General features: G+C 37.2%; 1 protein-coding gene across 5 annotated transcripts in view; it reads left to right on the plus strand.

The window, feature by feature from the left end:
- Positions 1–21833, plus strand: part of nav3 (neuron navigator 3) — a 252304-nt gene that overhangs the window by 149654 nt on the left and 80817 nt on the right. For all 5 annotated transcript variants that reach the window (XM_066724741.1, XM_066724742.1, XM_066724738.1 and 2 more), the window contains exons 6-9: positions 5615–5683; positions 10147–10289; positions 15504–16530; positions 19910–20025. In XM_066724741.1, coding sequence (XP_066580838.1) covers positions 5615–5683; positions 10147–10289; positions 15504–16530; positions 19910–20025 — 1355 coding nt within the window. The remainder of the gene's footprint in view (positions 1–5614; positions 5684–10146; positions 10290–15503; positions 16531–19909; positions 20026–21833) is intronic.

Here is a 21833-nt window from a genome sequence, read left to right on the forward strand (position 1 = left end):
GCACTTGCATTGCAAAATACACCAGATACAAGGCAACCCAAATCAATTCAATTGTAAAAGCAAGTTACCTCATTGAACTGTACAGTTGCTGTGCCATAACACAATTACTTTTTGTTTGTTGTTCTTTTACTCTTCGTGGGTGCAGCTGAGTTTTCTTAAATCAATCTGATGTGTGTTTAAGCTTTTGTGGTAAGATACTGTTCACAACACTAGACACTCGATAATTTGCTAACGTTTGAACAAAGATCCAGCTAGTTTTCCTGAAAGAAAGCATTGCTTTTAGCTCTATCGCCACAATACCTGTTTTTAACCTGTGACATCACTGCCTGATAGAATGACACTGGGAGAGAAAAAATCATGTATCTGTTGATTCAAATAAGTGGCTTTGTTAGACCTAAATCCTTAGAGGGAGGGTTACATTATAATATGCTTCGACATGTTATATTTAATACTATACATCAACTCTGAGGTGCTGTTGCAAAATGGTCAAATTGATTTGCACATAATCTTCTCCAGACATGTCACATGGATTTACAAGTCACTGCCACATGTGCCAAAGATCCATATCTGTATCAATACTGAGAAGGGTGTGTTTGTAATTTGTAGATACAATCTAAAAATATTAGATTTTAAGCCAGTAAAGTTGGTTTACATTTGGAAATGTACGTTTAATCTTAAAATGTACTACATTTGATCCCAATTTCAACTTACTTAGTTTTTTTGTTACTGGGGGTTATTATTACAGCATTCATTTTGGTGTTTTTTTTTTTATAAACAGCAGTCAAGGGAGGGAACATGTGGGCTGGGGGCGGCTGCGATGTAAAGGAACCTGATACCAATTGTTTTAATTATAAAAAAAAGAGGTTGGTTAAAGCAAAACATACTGTGTACTTGTGCTTGTCATTTCTGCTTTTGGTAATACCCAATGCCACATTTTAGATCATTGTATAGGAATTTCGCTGACAGATCCTCAGACCAATAGCCTATAATCTATATCCGAGGCAGATTTTCAGCTTTATTTCACATCTGTTTTCTCTTACCCACTGGGTGGTTTGTAGCTCAACGCCACTGCAAGGTTATTTACGTTACTATGATAACGAACTGTAAGAAAATGTGTGGTGTGCAAATGTGACACTGCGGATGATGCTGAAAAACACAGGCAGTCCTCTCGCTCTGTAGAAAATAGGCCATCAACAGAGCCAAGAAAAGTTCCTCTTCAATTCAGCAGCTAAACCATTATACCCAAGTGTAAGATCTGTTCCACAGAAATTACCAGCATCATTAATCATTTCCAAAATTGCTATTTTCAGTGCATGACTGGGCTGTATAAGGTGCTTGAGCTTTAAGGAGTCAAAATGAATTAGGAGCCCCAATGATATAGAATTATTTCTTTTTTTTTTAATTGAGTAAAGGGCATTTAGTTGTACTGCTGGGACCTTTAATGTCCTCCTATTATTGTATTTATTTGCTGTACTTCATAATTGGTAACTGCTCAGTCAAACACTACTAGTGTGTGGATAATGGTTTTCTCTAAGTAATCTCAGAGGTCAATAATCACTGCAGTTTCCCAAGCAATAATTCATTTGAATAAGTATTAATAGCCAATGGAAAGCAAAATCCATAGTTTGAGTAGATACTTTTAAATTAAAACCAGCACTTGTCTGGGATTTGCATTGATTTTGCATTGTAAGATGATATTCACAGTCCCCGCCAAATCTATTCAGACATTTGATAAAGTGTTGTTTCTTAAGTTTATTTAGCAAGACAATGAAAATGTACTTTACTTTGTTGTTCCAATACAAATAAATAAAATGTGAACTCAGTGTTCTATGCATCAATAACCTATCTGTCAAAACTAGTCTAAATATAGTTATTCAGACTCAGCAATCGATGTTTTCTGAATCAATTTTGGCTTCTATAACCTTGCCATGCAGAACTTCTCTGGCACCTCCTGCTTTTTTCAGATCATAAATTTATATCTGGAGATTGTGATGGCCAATCGGAAATGTAGATTTGTTTCTCACTTAACAATTTGGTCATATATTTCTGTGTGGGATTTAGATGATTTGTGAGCATGAAAGTCCATTTGCAACACAGTTTGATCTTCTTGTTAGAGGGCATTAGGTTTATTGGCTAAAATATCCTGGCATATTCTTGCATCCATCCATTCTTCTGTTGTGTTTATATACAAAGGTGATGCATCTACACCTGCATTTTGTTATTATTTCAACGTTTAGTTACACTTCATCAAGGGTCTCGATAAATTTGGATGATCCGAACCGTGTGTGGATGACTTTTTGTTTATATCTTCTCCTCTTCCGGATATATTCCTCCAGTTTCCCATTTATATACTCAACATTAAATATGTTTGCTCAGTGTTTCTACCACCTGTTAGGAAATGACCCTGGAGTCAACTCACACACTTCCTAAATTATTATTATGCGTTTCCAAGTGGGCCAAACAGATGGTCAGGTTCTGTAAATGTAAAAATATATTTCAGTTGAAAATGGTATTTACATAACTGTTAAAACATGTAATTAACTTTGAATTTTAAACAAGGGGGCGTAAGACATTAGATGAGGCCATTCAGTGCAGACCAGCTTCTTTTAAGTAACTGTAATGTGTTAAAATACTTATTAGTCCCTCAGTGTTGGGGGAAATAATACAATTAAATTCCTCCACGCTGTGAAGACCCCATGTGGTCTTATGGTATTTTGAAATGGACTTTTATTACAATCAGTTTAGGGAAGTAGAGTGGTCCCTAAAAAGCTTGAGGCCTACATCGTTTAACAAAAGCTTAATGTCCTCTATTTGGAAGTATTCGTATTCATTTTTCCCTCATTGATTACATTATCTCTGTCCTCCCAAGAGCTCTCTCTTTTCTAAAACTGAATAATAAGCCAGTGGTTTCGATTGTGATGGCCAAGTTAAGGGGCAGCTAATCATTTGACAAAGATCGGGCTGTTCACATTTTGTTAGGAGTCCAGTTAAAATAAAATATTCTGTTAAAATAAAATAACGTTTAATCAAATAAAGTAATAGAAAAGCACATTCTGGTTAAAATCCCGGTTTAATGCTGAGTCTGAATGCGTTTCAGAATTTCACTTGCTTTCCTCACCCTTTTAAGCTTTCTCTTACAATATCCTGTGTTCCGCACAGTTACAAAGCACCCCCCCCCCCCTGGAAACAAACAAGATAAAACCTTTCTGGATTATAGCAGGTCAGGGGATTGAAGCCAAGTGCTTGTCTTGAAGGATGCAGCTCACTGAGTCTAGGAGGTAGATCTGTAGGGAAAAAAGCAGTCTCTAAGCAGTAGCAGTTCATCTGCAACAAAGTCCTGCCAAGTCTAGGAACATGTAAGCCGTCACAGGCACACCTTCCTTCCAGTTGTCTCTTTGTTTTAACCCTCATCCATCTGCAGCTGGGAACAGATAAAAGCAGGATAGTGCTTATAAGCGTGCATCAGCAAATACTCTGGTTTCTCTACAGTCACAGGAAGTGATTTCTCCTCAAAACAGCTATCTTATTTGACATTTTTGAAACAACTTTATTTCAAACATTCTGTAACATAATAATAATAATACATATATTTTTCTTCAGAAAATGGCTTAACATAAATATAAAATAGGTGTATATACAGTGTTTTAAACACTGCTATACAGACAGAAGTGATGTAAGATTTGGTTGCCTCTCTGTGGGATTAGGCACTCGGAGGACATAGTGTTTGGGGTTTCTTCTTGTGGGCCGAGTCAGAAAATGTTATAAGAAAAAGCAATAAATGATTATTGATACAACGCTTCACTTAAAAGGTATTTATTTTAGGTTTTATGTACTTGCAAATCTCCTTTGAGACTCATTCAGATGTACAGAATTGAACCCACCATTGTGCTAGAGATAATGAATGAGTGTGGCCACCACTGCTGGGAAGGAATGTACTGTTTTGAAATACAAAGACATTTTTAATACTTTTTATTTTATTTTGTATTTTTATGAACCTATGTGAGTTTATGGATTCATTGATTTCTTGAGAATGAAGGCTTGTGATTACGAAAGCCTACTTCCAAAAGAGTGAGCGTTTATTTTCCTCTAACAGACCACTTCGAATCACTCCCCAAAGTCCTGTCTCAAACAGGAAAGGTTTTCAGTTGCCCTGTTAATGAACCTGCATGACAGCCTATTAAAAGTACAACCGACCTTTTTCATAATCTGCATCCTACAGATCCTGTCACCTTGGAATACCAGCTTGTTTGGACTGGAGCCAGTGTCTAATGTATGGGTTCACATTTTGAGTTGTTCAGTGAACCATAATTAATTCACTTACATAATTTTGGTTCGAATTTATTGGAGTTGCCTCTGAGGTCAGGCACAAAAGGCAGTGTTTTTCTACCCTTTGAGGAACTGAAACGCACTACTGACTTCGTACAACCAAAACCAGAACAGTCTAATTGGTGCAAAGTTAAGCAACCCTTAAACTTAACTGTCAATATGTTGTACTCGTTTTTTAAATGTACAAATGAGTCTTGATTTATGGGGGGAAATGTTTAGTTATGATCCATATTCATATTGAAGCATCTGGATTCCATTTTCCCAGCACTATATATAACAATCCAGGAATGAATTGCATTACAAAGTAGAAAACCCTTTTATATAAATGGTATGGCAGAGCAGGCTTGATGTTACTTTTTATGATCAAATAAGATTGAAATATGGAAAAAATCTGAGAGTGCATCTTATCCATAATCTAAAGAATTGCTATTAACATATTGTCTTACCAAAGGGACAGACTTGGCAAGGTTGTGTACTGTGTGATGATTTTGTTGACGAATGACTAATGCTCAGTATGCTCAGATGAAGCTTAAACCATACAAGTTTCAATAGGTCACGAAAGGGCCATTATTTAATTAAATGGATTTTGACATTGTTAAAAACTGCTCTTGCTATTGCTGCTAATACTTGCAGAATATGGAATGGAAGACATGAATTTAGGATGTTTAATTTCTTCATATATTTATTGTATTCTTCAACGTGTTTTATATTCATAGGCTAAATGACTCCAGTCTATCATTCGTTGGACATACTTGTATCTCATTATACTTTTTTTATTCTTAAAAACCATACATTGCATATGGTGAAGTGGTTGACAAACAAGGTGTCCAAAAGTCTATTACTGTACGCCTCAGTAATGCTCTCTCAATGACTAAGAATGACTGTTCTTTGGTGAATAGTGACTTCAGTTTAAAGTATTTCCTTTTCCTGCCTGGGGTTTTATGCCTGTAGAAATTTCCATTTTTCATCAGAACTGAAAATCTGCATGGAGGAAAGGAACTTCGAAGTGCAATTAAAAGAAAAAAAATGTAATCTTTCTAAAGGAGTGAGTGTTAATTGGAATGTTTTTATCCAGATGTTCTGATCTCTCACTTTTGTTTATATATATATATATATATATATATATATATATATATATATATATATTTATTTCATGTTTTTGTAAATGACCCTCCTAGTAAAAACTTCTTAGCTTTCTCTTTACTACATTCGTGTATTTCAAATAGGCTATGGTGGTAAAGATATGATTAATTTATTAGAGCAAATATTGTGTTCTCTTCCCTGACAGTCTCACTGCAAGATATGCAACTCAGTCAAGCCACAGTGGAATAGCAACTAGTCAAAAGAAGAACACAAGGTAGGTTTTTATTTTAAATGTTTTAGCTTTTTATCATGGTCTACAATACTCGAGTTGATATGTGTGTACTTTGCAGCTGAAGTGTGTGTTTTTCTGTACAATCATAGTTGCATATTATAATGATTTAGTTATAGTAAAATATACATTCTTTCATAGGGAATAGTTGGGGTAAAACATATTGTTCGTGGTTACAAGGGAATTATTTTTATTTGTTAATGTTTCCATAGCCTGCAGGCTTTGCCTCAGTTTCTCAGTTTGCCTTGGTGGAAGTCATGTTTCAATCTAAAGCTGCTATACTATGGTTACTGTATCACCCATCTCCTATGCTTCCCTAAGATTTCATGCAGACAGTTAATTTATAACACAGGGGACTGCAGAGGAGAAATACATATGGTAGTGGCTGGACCAACTCAGAGAACAGTAACCAGCATGAGACTGTGGTATAGTTAATTGTAGGATGGGTATAAAGACAAAATGTTAGAGGCTGAATACACAAATGAGACGGGCATGCTGTGGTGTGGGAAAGATTGCATGAGAAGAGTCAACAAGTGTCAGCTATGAAACGGTGGTAAGCTGTGTGCAATTGCTTTGACTACGCACAGTGAGTGACATTGCTTTTCACATCACATGAGAAACTCCATGTGTATAGTTTAACCAGATCACAGTACCCATCCTTCAGCACCTCTTCCTCTCTAAGGACCTGTTCTAGAAACGATCATTCTATCTGTGGTACGATGAAAATACACAATGCATCAGTTGCAGGGTATGGAGAATGCATTGGTGAGACTGATGACTTACCAATCATATAAAACATTTGTTCCACTTTAGCGCTGGGAGTCTTCAGAGTAGTGGTATCCTTTTTCAGAAACCGCAGTCAATTTGATGTTGTCTGGGGAGTTAAAACAGTTGGCATTAAACTGGTTTGAATATGTATTGGAGCTACTGTATTTACTTTTGTAAACATTCTTTATATATCAGAATGGAAGTAGATTGAAACAAAGACTACATTTATGAAACATTTTACTGTCATTTTAATGCAATGGTTGTGGATAGTGGAAATTTGTCAGTATCTGTTTAGTAGAAAATAGTTTCTAAATGGGAAGCTTGGCCTTTTCAAAGAGATTTGCTAAAAAGGTACAAAAGAAAAGATGGAAACCTCTCTTCTACAGTGGAGATTAAATATTGAAATAAATAATAATATAAAAAAACAGAAAAAAACTAGGAAACAAACACGTCCATTTTCTTTTCTACGTAGTTCCTGCTTAGTTGACAAACACAATTCCCTCTCTCTCTTCCCCCTCGCATTGTTTCGCTCTACTCCATTACCTTAGACAAATGAGCCAGGGACTGTCAAATTAAGGTAATGACAGAGAGCAAATGGATTTTTAAGTTTGTCCTGAACACATACTTGGGGAACAGAAACATCCATGCCACTCATGGGTCACGGCAGAGGTGCTGGGGGGAGCAGCTGCAGGGCAGTGCCGGTGTGCAGAGGGCCTGCTGGGAGACAGGCAGAGCAGACCAGGAGCCAACAGGAGCTATAAAACACTGATGAACGAGACCGTGGAGGCTTGTTTCATACAGGCTGTAGAATAAGTTTTTTGTGTATGGCATCTTAAGCCCCTAATGAAATTAAGAATGGAATAACTGATTTTCCATTGCAGAAGGATGTATGACAATATATACTGTGCCATTTGTATATACATTTTTATTCAATTGTCTGGCACATTAATTCAAAGTGACAGTTATTAAGTGTCAGATTATAGGCTGGCATGAAAGCATGAATAAGTTAGACAGCAGCTAACTATAAATAGGAACTATACAGTGAACTTCATCATGAATCATAAACCTTTTACACTAGACACATAAAGAGTGGCAAATAAGAGTGGCCCAAGTATATGTAGTCCATATAGTAGTCCACCTGTATCACATGTTTGCACATGTGTTTGTTCACTAATCTGGGGTGAAACTATGCATTTGAACTAAAATAGAATAATGATTTAATTATATTAACAATAGTTCAATGCGGGAAGTGTACATTATTAACTTGCCTGCACAGTGTTGAATTACAGTTCATTCATTCATGTCACCAGTGCTTTTAAAGAAGTTAAAAAAATACACAAAGGGCCTGATTAAATCAAAACTTTGACCCACCTGCTAATAGAAAACTACAGAACTGTACTCAGTTGTGTCTTCATTTTTAGTAAGATGCCACTTTCTTCTAATCATAAATGTAACCATTATGATGTACAGGTTTGTAGTTTGCAATTAGCGCGTGGGTCACATTTTTGTTTTAATCCTGCCCAAAGTGTTCCTTGATGAATTGCCCAGTTTTTTTACCTTAATACTATTGTGAATAAGAGAAAATATATTTAGTTTATAAGTGCTGTTCACAGTTAATGCTGTAAACTGTGCAATTTAGCAATTAGTAAAAATCCAATATTTTCTCAGCAGGTGGCAGTGTTTGACAACACAGTTTTGCAATCCATATGCCTGATCTTAATTTGCTCTGGGACTCTGAATTACTGCTCTGACTCTGAAACAGATGTATGTAATTGACAAGCAGCTACACTGGCATCTTCACAGTGCCTTGAGAGTCCAGGCAAAGCTGACCCACACATAGCTTCATTATATATGAAGTGCCCTGGGTTTGAGCATATGTTCAGTCCTTACGTTGACTAAATACTAGAATATTCTGCATTAGGTATAAAACATAATATTTAAACATATTTTTGGAATACAATACCGTATTAGGTGTTAAATGTAGATGCCAGATGTTTTTGCAGATTTGTTTTCCTGAATTGTGCTTACTGATTATTGTTGTTTCTCTATGTCAATATATATATGGTGGTGTCTTGAATATTGTTTATGACAGATGGATGCATTAAACTAGGATATTTATGTCCCAGAATAGCACTTAACAGCATGCTGGAGCTTTAAGATTCTTTTCTAGTAAAAATCCATTCTAATTGGAACACTGTTCTACCCATAAAATATAAATCTGTAATTTATTTTACTTACAAATAGGCTTTGAGAAAAGGGAAAGGCAAAAGCAAATGACTAGAGCAGTGTTATCTTTCAAGAATACTACCCAAAGGGGGTGGGGCATCATCTTACTATGGAAGCTCAGTGAACAAAGCTGCCTCTATAGGCCGTTGTGAGTGTCACTCAGGCAGACTCAAGCATGAATACACTTTTTTCACTTCCCTTTTGGTATGTGGCTGGTATATATATATATATATATATATATATATGTGAGAGTTTTAACAAAACTGTATAGTGACTGCGTATAGCTCAATCCTAACATTTTATAAGACAGTTCTTGGCAGAAACAACCTTGACTGAGAAGATATTTTTATACTACACTACTGAGACATGCTATCAGCATTATGTTCCAGAGACTATTAAAACTAATAAAATACTTTTTGCTAATTCCATTTATTACAATGGGAATAAAGGAATAAGGCAGAGAAACTTACATAATTTTCCCCATTTATAAAATATATTTAAATCTATTACATTTACTCCAGTATTTTACATGTGTCATCTGCAGGGGACTATAGGATTTATAGTATTTAAACTAGAAGCTTTGCTCAAACGTAATCTATTTTTATTAAAAAAAAAAAAGAAAAAAAAGTGCAGTCTAACACACTGCTACCATTTGCTACACTCTGCTGGGAAAGATAAAAAACTTGACTGTGGCTAAATCACTAGTAAGCTAAATAATTTATCTCAATATTGGTAGAAGTTGGCTTGCTGTTGTCACAGGTCCTCCTCTCATATCTAAACAGATCTAGTGTTCCAGTTAAGAACAATTAGTAACTTCAAAAAAACATTAAGTGTGGTAAAATGGCTCAGAAATAGTTTAAACTAGTCAAATAAACAGTATTATTTTCAGTATGACTGAAAATAGGATTAAGATCTCTTAGGACTGGGCTCTCTTATCAGCTTTGCACACCTCAAACACCTTACTAATGAGGTACCTTAAGATCTGAATAATCTAAAAACCTCTTTGTTGTTGTTTTTTGTTTTTTGCTGTTGACACACACAGCTCATTTTCTTGCAGGGTTTAATATTGTTTGAAATGTGACAATCTTTTTAGCTTATGTTAATGTGTTTTTAATTGAGTAATGCTGTTTGCCTTGTACTGCTTTAACTTGACTTTTTCCACAGCTGCAACATCTGAAGTAAACATTCAGATTGGTTTATTTATCCACAGATGTTTGAATATCTGTGTGCGCACACATTCTCCCCCTCAGTTCTGTGCTTTGATAAGCCATTTAATGTCTAAATGTCTTTTTCCTCCAGTCCTACATTTTTTAAAGAAATCAAATGAAACTAGAACCTAAAAGAGCCGGGGTGAAGACAATTATTTGATATGCAATCTCTTTCTTTATCAAAAAGTTGCACAGATGAGCGGTGCGTTTCTAGTTATTCCTAATCATGGTGTCTTTGATTTGCAGGCTTCCTGGGCCCTCAAGGGTGCCAGCTGCGGGCAGCAGTGCCAGTAAGGTCCAAGGAGCTTCAAACTTAAACAGAAGAAGTCAGAGCTTTAACAGCATAGACAAAAACAAGCCTCTTCAGTATGCAAGCAGCAACGAGAAAGGTAAGGGATAATGGGCAGGCATATCAAATGGAGTGTCAAAGGGGTCCCTATGAGCCCATCTATAATCACACATTTAGATTTGTGTCTGCAGTTTCAGCAGGCATACAGGTCAGGCCAATTTTTTGAACAGAATGAACAGAGAAAGATTATTTGATGTTCCTAATTTTGGTTCGTGACCAGCTGCAATAAATAGTCTGTCATGTAAAATGCGCTTTTATGTAGTGGATGTTCTGATGATTACCACCGGCCTTCCTCAAAGTAGTTCAAATTAACAGCTCAGGCTATTTTAAGTGTAAGATGTTCTGGTTCAGATTCCCTAGATACATTATCTCCATCTGGGGCTCGTCAGGATCATAAGAAAAACAAGGTAGATGTGACCTCACAGATCCTCTCAAGTAGCCTGTTCAGCAGCAGTTCCTGCCTTTCCCATGGAAACACATACACAGATGTATTGATCTATTTTGCAATCCTACAAAGTGCAATGTTTCCTGTTTTGATCAGTTGTAAGCCGTTTTCACTGCTGCTTTTTTCAGACATATTTCCAGTTGGAACTATTATTGCATGAGATAATCCACTAGATGGTGCCATTAAAAAACAAACACAAATATTTTGTACTCATACACATTTATCTGGTGCCCAAAAACATATGTTGCAAGGTTACATATGTTTCACACACATTCATTTGTTTTTACTATGCACATATCTGGTGCATTTCTCTACAGCTTTAACTAAAATTAAATTATAACTGTAATGTTGATTTATTATCTTGTGAAGCTTTTTATTTCAGGCAGTCTGTAGTTAAGTGGGTCAATATGTATAAATGTCACCTTCACATGAGATATTGAAGAAATGATATGTATTTGCTGTAATGATACCCCTAAATGTATGAGTCTATCAAAAACAGAACATCAATTGAATCATTTCTGTGGTTTATTGAGATATAAATTGCAGAAGTGGACTATTTCTGATCTTTTAAAAGAATAGACCCTCCAGACATTTTTTACACAGCAGAATATGGTTTAGAGCTGTCAGGCAATTTTACTTTTCTTTTTGCATTGAGGCACTTTCTTGTCTTGTGCTTGAATTATAATAAAGACCAATGTAAAGTAAACATATAGCAGTCAATGCTTTGAGCTGATTAAAATGTACCTTGGGGTTTGTTTTGGCAGCCCCAGTGCTCCAGATTTATATGGGGCTTTAATCAAAGTTTACGCTCACCCAATTTGTACAGAACTGGTTTTACAATTACTCTATACACACAAAACTCAGACAAAAATAAAGCAAGGTTTTGTACTCCACTGAAAGTGTAGTGACAGTGTTCTTTGATTCATTTTTGCATCCAGAGAGTATGCGGCCTGGCCCTGACCATTGAAGCTATATATTAAACTATTCCTGAGTGGTGATTAATGATGTTCAGTCACTAATGCCTCCCTAGACATATAAAGCAAACTTTCAAATACTTTTTCTCTCTAACGTTACACTGCAGGTTTAGCACTGTGGCTCCTACACTGCTATAGAATGACCATTCTGTATTCCGAACAACCGAGGAATTGTTTTAGAGTTTGTAAGGTTTTAATTATACACACACATATGTATATGAACATATATACAAACATAAGGTATACATATAAATATAAATATTTAACTCATAATCCAGGTGTTGTTAAAAGTGTGACAAAGAAATGTGCATCAATCAAAATGTGTTATTCTATACAGACCACAGTGATGTATTATTTATTTATTATTGCTGCATTTCGGTGTCCAACAAATGTGTGGTTTATATACAGAGGAGGCAATATGTAGATGTGTCTTTAGTGTTGTACCTGATGTGTTAATATGCGCTTACTGAAATGTTAGGGAAGGGATAGGTATCATGGTTGCATATAATGTGGTTTCTACCATTTTTTTTGACAACTGTATCAAAGCATTGAAGTTCAGCTTAGTGTGTAAGTAATACTGTGTGTGTGGATAAACGTGAAGGCCTGGTTGCATAGCTGAAGTGACATTTCATTTTCAGGAGATAAAGTGAGCGGTGCAAAATGTATGTTGCTATGGAAACCCAAAGTCAGTATCATTAGAGCCAGGCTTCTGGTATGAAAAGACATTTTAAAGACGACTTTTATCTATGAAGCTCAAGTTAATTCTCGAGAGATATACATATAATCAGAATTACTTTCTTAGTAACGTATTTTACGAGAAATTGAATGATAAGTTAATGTTTTAGACTGAAGTGAATTTGACAATGGGCAATTCTAGCCTTGCCATGAAATTGTTTCTGTTTTAACCCCATGGGTGAGAAATGTAAAGTGTGCTCGTCTTACGACGGTGACTGTAGTGTTTTATAAGCTAATTGTTGAAGCTGACTGTGTTGTTCACCATCCATGTGACAAGTTTATAGCCATCGTAACCTTTTAAATGCGTTCAAACCAATTTGTAAACCATTCAACTGCCATTCGATGATGCCTATGGCATTTGCTACTGCAAATCTTCAGATTGCTACTGTTATACAATTTTATTAATATTGTACAATAATTTCAACCTCATCTCTCTCTCTCTCAAGGTGATTATTGTAACCTGTTCCAGTTGGGGGAACCAGAATGTTTTTACCTGTAGTCCACCTTTACAATGTCATACACCTAAGGGTAGCCATGCACTTGCTCTGTGAATTGTTTTATGATTATTTTAATGTATTCAAAACCAAAAAGCTGAAAACATTATCACAGCAGAGGCTTGACTGAAAATGTGACACTGAAGAGTGGAGATCTGGAAACATGGGTGTTGGGCGTGATTTGAACACTTCATGCTTGGCAATTGTGTTAAACGTTTGCCCAGTGTAAACCAGCCTTAAAACACAGTTCTACTGTAGGTTAATTTAATGAGACAGATGCTGGCATTAATTTAAAAAGTCATCCCCCTAGCTGTATCACAGTGTGAAAAGTTAATTATTGATGGCAGTTTTGAGTTTGCCAGTTGCTTCTTCATTCTACACAATGCAAACCTGACATCACATTCAGTTTTTCAATGTGATTGGCAGACAGCTCAAAATATATAAGGTATTTATGAAAATGTTAATTTAATATTTAAATGTATAATAATTCTGTTTCATGCTAAATAAGTGTGGCTTGACAACAGATTGTGTTTGTTTACAATAATCATGCTGGTTATTGGCATGATTTTGTTTGTAATTTGTATTTTACTAAGGATTAGAAAATAAATATAAAATACATTTTGGAAAGAAAACTAAAGAAGCTATGAACAGCACACAGACCACTGAAGTAAACCCTAAGTGGAAATAACTTGCACAGAACTATGTGGAAGTCATCAATATTTAGAAATTGCTCCATGAGCAGTTCATTTTCCACCTCACTGCATTTATAAATGTGCGTTCTCGCTTCTTGAGATTTCATCACAGAGAGAGTGTAAAATAAAGATTTGGATAGCACACTGTCTGTTCTCTATGGCCCTGCCAAAGATTGCAAAGCTGCAGTCTTAGTATTAAGAAGTGGATAAGCATGCAGCACTGATCACACATTGAATGGGATTTAACACATAAGCAATGATACTGAAGTGAATGTGTGAAAAATGATAAAGTTGTATAGATTAAATACTTGACAGGGGCTACAATAGCATCAACACTCAGACCACAGACAAATCTCGCATTGCTGCATTCTCTTGTTGTTTGTTGAATTAACAAAATCCTGTGATTACATTATACTTAATGTAGAAGTGGAGAGCATCGTAGTTTGCCTTTAATGCCTTAAAAGGCATGAAAACATTTATTTTTCACAGAAATGCAAGTACAGGCAGTCCTCGACTTACAGCATTTCAGATTACGTTTACGATTCACACTCACGGTTCTCTGCAATTTACACCCTTGTTACTACTTACAGCGCTGGATCCTCGCAGTTATGGCATGACGGTGGTACACAAGTGTACACACATCACACAGCCAGTCTGCTTCCTGTGGCTGGTTGTACTAAAACCTTTAGTAAAAGGATCCAATTCTGTATTCGTAGTAAACAGATCAGCACTGGGCTCATCCTGAACCAGAGCAGGACTCGATCGTGAGTTGTAAGACAGAGGAAATGGACCTGCTTCATGTTATCCGGACTAGACGCACAATTTAAAATAAAAGGACATTTCGTAAGTTTATTTTAAGGACTGTATTTATCAACCGGCAGTTTTCAGTAAGTTGTGGGTGACATGATGGATGGTGATAAAGTCACAGCGAGTCATAATTTATACAGTGTCTTTGGTAATTGTTTCTGTAATTAATCATTGTATCTGCTTTCTGTCTGCAACCACATAGGGGAAGATTTCTACCAAGAAAAAAGTTTGTGTGATGTGTGAATAAAATACTATTCCATATGAATAAAATACTGATCAGGCACATATACCAGGTAACCATAAGTAACCTACCGCTCCAGGTTAGAGGTTACAAGAGTTACTTACAGGAAGGTATAGCATACAAAGTTATAGACAGACATATTTTGTAAATTTTATGTATTCGTTTACATACATATACTGTATCTATGTTCATTGTAGCTATACAAAAAACATATAAAAAGGTGCATATACATAGCTTATTAAATATGTGTTTATAGTCATAGGGACCTTGGTCAGGAACGTGACCCTTTATTTATGAAATGCAGTTTATCTAAGAAACATTGTTTATGCTTAATCAAGCAGCTAAGACACACCACCAAACTGTGACTACTAAAACCTTCGGTCACATTGTGCCATTATATATTCAGAATAAATAAGGACAGCGAGACATATTGAAATGTGTTGATTCAATCAATGTCATTTGATTGAAGCAAACCATATGGACAGAAGACATGAGGAAACATGAGGCAGAAACAATAGCTAGACTATTTAACTGATCAAATTTTAATAAGCTTATGGTCTTGAGGGAGCAGCAATAGATTTATAGTGCTTTCCATGCTTTCCTCTGGAGGCAATGGGGAGGGGGGTAATGGGTGTTCCTTCATCCAGTCAGACACTGCTATCACTGCACATGTGGGAGAGATTTGCGTATTTACTGATAGCAACTAACGAGGGCATGACATGAAAGACTGAGGTAAAAAGAAGCAAAATGTAGTGTCTCTAAAATACGATGCCATTACTGAGTTGAAGCCTGTTTTTCTTGTTGTTAATTTGTTAAATGATGTCCCCCACTTTCAGCAAGTCCTAATCATTCAACTTTCTTTTCAGAATCAATGAAAGGACTTCCTCAGCCAGGCAGCATGAATGGAAATGTCCAAACATCCACCAGCACAGGGCAGCAGCTGGTCTCTGCCATCCCCTCGCCCAGCGCCAGCAAACCCTGGCGGAGCAAATCCATGAACATCAAACACACGGCCACCTCCTCCATGCTCTCGGTGAAGCAGCCCAGTCCAGCCACCTCGCCTACCCCCACCACCGACCGCCTCAAACCCCCTATGTCGGAGGGAGCCAAGGCTTCGAGCGGGGGACAGAAATCCATGCTGGAGAAATTCAAACTCATCAACACCCGGACAGCCTCCAGGCCCCCTCTGTCCCCTGGCTCAGGATGCGCTGCAGATGTGGGAGGGAGAGAGGAAGACTGTTTATCGGAAGGTGGTGAGACAGATGTTCTAAATAGCAGACAAAGCAGTGGGGGCTGCCCCAAACAACCTAGTAAAGCCACAACTCCCACTGCAAAAGCCGGCAGCAAGTCTCTTAGCAATAACAAGTCCTTGCCTCAGCCGAAGGATAAGGAGGACAAGAGTAAGAGCAAAGGGAAAGCTAGCACCCCTAACAAGGAGGAGAAAGAGCAGCTAGCAGAGCCTTCGAAGAAGACATCCAAAATTGCAAGCCTGATTCCCAAGGGAGGGAAGGCCTCGGCGGTCAAAAAGGAGAACTCCATCCCGGCGTCCAGTGGGATCCCAAAGCCTGGGCTGAAGGTGGCGACATCTACGGGAAAGATAGCGGCTAGTCCTACTGGGCTAGGTGGAAAAGAGGCAGAGAAATCAAAGATGGCTAAAGGAAGCCAGACCTTCTACTCTCAGAAATCCCCCGCTGACGGCAGGGCAGCAGGTGGGCTGTTCTCTGCGGTGGAGGGGAGACGGACCAGCATGGTGTTGTCAACCAGCACTTCTGCACTTTCAGCTGCCATGGCAACTGCGGGCGGACATTTGGCAGGGAATGGCATTGTCCAGCTTCCCCAGCAACAGCAGCACAACCACCCCAATACGGCTACAGTAGCCCCTTTTATGTACAGGTAAAGTGCAGATTATTTATATATTCCAAAACACACATCTTGGGTTAATGAATGGCGCTATCATACAAATCAAAAGCTTATTTTTGTGTGGCTAGAATTTTTGAAGTCACCTTGTCAATGTAAAACACTGCATTTCTGATGCGGTTCAAGGTAGCACAGAAATCATTGAGGAGAGCAATGCAAGCAATTGGGATGTTCGGGATCTTGCCTGGGCTGTGAGGCAATGGCTTCCCCTCCTCCCAAGAGGGAATCATGCAGCTTTGGTTTGACTCACTGCATTACGCCTTCTGAGCAGGTGGCCTGTTAAGTCTTAGCAAAAGCACCCAAATGAAACTCCATCAATCTGTGCTTTTAGCTCACTGATTAGTCTCATTGAAAGACAATCTCACTAGACAATACATTTGGAGGACACCCACAGATCATCTGTTATCCCGGCTGTGTGGGATGCAGTTGTGGCTTTTGAATCAGCTTTCCAGAAACAGGAGGAAAACTGAGAAAGCATTAGTCATGGTTTAATGGCCGTCTTTCACCCCAAAACAGAAACACAGTTTACATGTAGCGCAATTAAACCTCCGATGCTTGTTTCCGCACTTTTATCCAACTTTATTGTATTGCAAATTAGATTTGTTTAAAAACACATCCAGTCAGCAGTAGTGACAAACAAATGTACACACAGCCAAGAAGCAAGCATTAATATATGGATTACACAAGACAGCACAGTGATGCTGTTAATTAACAAAATGCATTTGTCTGAAGTCATTCTATCTTGAGATTTTTTAAAGGCTTTACAGCTTGTTGGCTCTGATTGGAAATATTAAGTTAGCTGATTTGTAAATATGGAAATGTAATGTGTTGAAGAGTAACTACTAACCATTATTTAATTAAAAACATCCATTCTGAGAATCACTACACTTTTGACACTTCACTACTTTTTCCTAATTTAATTGATTATTTGTTCCTCTCTGGCTCTCAAATTTGAATGGTTACTACAATATACTCTTTGCATATACTACTAGAATCATCTCTGCCTGCTTCAGACACCAGACACTTTATCATCCTTAAAAATCAAATGATGAGCTCTAGAACATGATACAGCAAGTAAACCAAATGCATGATTATTATGGTTAAGATAACCAAGTAGTAAGTGTTACAATGTATTATTTTATTATATTGTTCAGTAGCTCTTGGAGGTTTGCATTTTTTGCACAATCTGAAATTGTTCATTGAGAGTGAGCCTTTGTTTCCTTCAAATCAATTCCCTGTAAATACAATGTTTTACATGCATAAAATTAATGCATTGGTATGTGTATTAAGTCCTGGTCATATTCTCAACTAGAATAGAAAACTACAAAAACCAAACTATCATTTTTCAGTTGATATCAGATCTGAGCTGCTCTGAGTAGATGCTTGAAGGAGTACCATACAGAAAGCTTGTCAGTTGCCACCAATCATTTTCGGTTGACTGTCCAAATAATACTCAACAGGTAACTCCAAGGATTATTCAGAGCACGTCCTCTGCACAGCCACCAGGGCTATAGTACATGACATTACATTCCTGCCTCGTCTCTCTCCCGAAGGCCTTGGTAATCTCCCACCCCCCTCACTCGAGGAGAGACTGTTAACTCCATCACTTAAGAGTGAGGCCTCCTGCTGCTCTGCAATTTAGTGTCATTCCAGGAGCAATTAGACTTTTAGTTTCAGGACCTGCCAATCAGGCAGAGGAAAATTGCTAGCATTGATTAAGCTTCACAGGGCTTGAGTGAATGTGCCCTTAATAAGTGGATTGTGGATTACTTTTATTTATTTATTTTTAAACCTTCACAGTGTACCATCCATGCACGTACATGTTCTCCACATCTGGGTGAACCAGCAACCAGCTTCATAGCAATTCTTCTTTATTATTTCATGTATTTTATATCATCTTTAGAAATATTAAAATATTAGTAAAGACAGATATGGTCAACCAAGAAAAAATAAACCATTATAAACCATGAACACATTGATATAACACGGTTTGCTAAATAGCACAGCTTATGTTAATCATTGTTGTTACTTGTACCTGTATTAAATGTACCTATGGGTTATAAATAGTAAATAATGTTGTTGAATGTATGTTTTGTTTGTTGTTGGTGTTCTACAAAGAGTCCATCTACATTAATGAGAGTTGTATATTAAACCAGTTATAAACATTATGCACTTGTGGTAGAAAGAGACCTGCATGTTCCTATCAAAGTGAATTATTATGATTATGATTATCATTATTATTAATATTACTATTATAGTGTTATGAAGCCCACATACCACATTTCTTAACACACCTTGCTTGATTTTGGTGTCCTAATGCATCACAGATACTGCCATTTGATGTCTGACATGTTTGTGACTATTTCCTTCTGTATTTCTTTTGTATGCTGAGGAAATTAGATCTCTGGCAGCTATAAATGTCACTAGCCAACAGCACAAACTGTCAATAAATGGAAGAGACTTTCAGTCAGTCCAATTTCAATCTAAATTATAGTAGTTTTTTGCACCAGTATAACAGCAGAATAATTTCCCCCTGTTTAGCTACAGTATGTGAGATATAAAGTCAGTGAAATACCCACAGTTTGAAAATAATGAGTGTTGACTATGAAAAAGTAAAAACACAGAAAACAATGCAATGGTATCAGACATACTGCATTTTCTACATTGAACTGTTTTCGTCCAGCATGGTAAGGGTTTAATTTCTCTGTGGACAAGATGTCATGTTTCTGATTGCACTACATTACTTACTGAATTATTCTCAGCCAGCAGGATGGGGCAGCATTGTAGCATGACACTATTACTAGCGGCTCCCATTTCATATGGCAGGGCTCATAAAAGGAGGAGGACATTTATCTCTAGATAGGCAGGTGTTTAGTGCACTCTTTGTTGTGGAATCAACAGAGCTATCTTCATATTTGCAGCAGGCTTCTGCAAGTCGTGGTGTTACTCCCAAAAGCAGAATAAAATATAGATTTAGGTTTGTAGATAACAAATCTTATACACCTAATTAAAGGTAAAAGAAAAAAAAAATACATTTACATCAAAATGTTCCTAGTCCTATGATACAGTATGCCCCACACATACACAGACAAGTGCACAGAAACCCAATATGATTTAAAGTTAAGGTTATACAGCCTAAACTAACTGATTCCTGTAAAAGTACACTAGTAGAATGAAAAAGGTAGATATAGCATGGATTGTTACCAAATAGCAGATGGATGGATGTTTGCAGAATTCCAATGGAAATGTGTGTTTTTACCTACATACATATTGTACAACTTTTGTTAAGTTCTTCTGCTAAAGATGTTGGTCTTCTGCTTCCAACTTATTTTGATCTGACTTGTGATTCTTGCAGAACCTACTCTGAAAATGATTGTACCACCGTTGCCCCCCCGGACTCCTGTCTCAGTCCCTCAAAAGCAGATCTGGTTTACAACAAGACTGCCAAACAGTGCCTGGAGGAGATTTCTGGTATGTAATAAACCCTGACTGGGAAATTACAAATGCTCTTCGCTTTTAAATATAGAGGTCTGATGTGAAACATATAGGTAAAGGTCAGGAATGAAAGTGGATTATAAATATCTACCTCCATCTAACAACACAGTGTTGTACACATTGGTTAATCAGTGAAGTTAAGGCCTGTTTTTGTTTTTTAATCTGAAAGTTCATCAAGACTGAGTGTAAAGGATTTCTACCATGTACCTTATATACTGCACTGCGGTTTTATGCAGAGTATTGATTCCTTTTGTATTGTCCCTCAGAACCATAATGCTATCCATTGAACCATTTAAAATGCTGATTATTGTTGTGAACTGATATACAATGTCACCTCCCATCAAGATTTACTGGTATTTTAACATATTGAAATGTGAAATATGAAATTACTTCAGTACTGAGCTCATATTAGTATCAGTGCAGCCTGTTTCTATAATTTAAGATAAATCAGTTAATCTTTATACTCATAGAAAGCTCAAATTTGACAGAGAAATAGTCTGGGGTTTGATTGTCCAGGTAGATTTGTGTGACCTTTTTAATACATGTACCAATATTGATCAAAGTTTGGTCAAATCCTTGTCAGCTGTATTCTTAGTGATGCCACAGTATGTTAGTAGTGGTCTCAGGTTAAAGAGTTGATAGTTTTTAATTATTTTATTTGTGTTTCAGGGTTTTTCTTAACTGTATACACATACTGCATTTTCTGGGGATTTGAAGCTGCCTCACTGTATTTAGCTAGTATTCATCTGTTCTTACTATGATCATAAAAAAACAACCTCCACAGATTGCTAACCTTGTTGCTAATTTTAGAGCTTTTTGTTAGATTTAAATTGATTTATGAAGATTTAATTCATGCTCATCACCTCAGAGTGCCTGTACCTTCATGAACAGATACGTTTCCATGTATAATTTCCAAGCGTACCATATATTTATGCAGAACCGATGTAATCTCGTATCCACTAGTGGTCTCAATTAAAATGGACTTGAACCCAGGTCTCCAAAGTTTAAGTGCATCCTTCTGCTAAGGACACGTTTGACCTCAAAGCTGTGGTGATGATTCAGTTTTGTACCCATTCAAATACTTGGCATTGAATCTGTCGACGTTACTGCATTTTGTAACCTTTTAAACTGTGCACATATTCGATGGGGATTGGAGATATGTCACCTGTGCAATCAGATCCTTGGACATATTTTGCTCCATTTCTGTGTGAGTTTGGTGTTTTTGTTCTGTTGACATATTCCCTGGGAATTTAAAGATTGTGGTCAGTACTGAGGAAAGGGATCTTTTTTAAGCCTTACTTATAAAACTCGCTGCAGCCAAGATCTCACTTCTGTGCTGCAGTGGAAAAGTGTTCCACATCCTCTCGAACTGGTCCCACCCTGCTGTAAAAAAACCCGCACAAACCAGCAGGCCCTCAGTGCCATATTTATAGATACGGTCTTATTTGTGCAAATTAAGAAAGATACTGTACCTACTTGTAGCCTCATTATCTCTGAATTCACTTGAAAGCTGGTGCTATACTATAGCAGAGCTAGAAATCCGACTTTCAGGTGCACTGTTAAAGTTCTCCTTTTTTGTTTGGCTTAAAAGAGAGAGGCAGCCTCCCACTCTATTCATCATAATCACAAGAGCTGGGATTATTTCATTATTGCGGTCTTGTCTTCCTGTGCACCTCAGCGCTCGGTAATAGCGACTCTAGGAGGTGATGTTAGTAAAACTGGGCAGCTCCTGATATTCGTGAAGATGTTTGCTGCCATGGTAGCCAGAAGCAGCGGCGGCAGCC

This window comes from Amia ocellicauda, chromosome 15 (assembly GCF_036373705.1).
Source record: "Amia ocellicauda isolate fAmiCal2 chromosome 15, fAmiCal2.hap1, whole genome shotgun sequence".
NCBI classification, from domain to species: domain Eukaryota; kingdom Metazoa; phylum Chordata; class Actinopteri; order Amiiformes; family Amiidae; genus Amia; species Amia ocellicauda.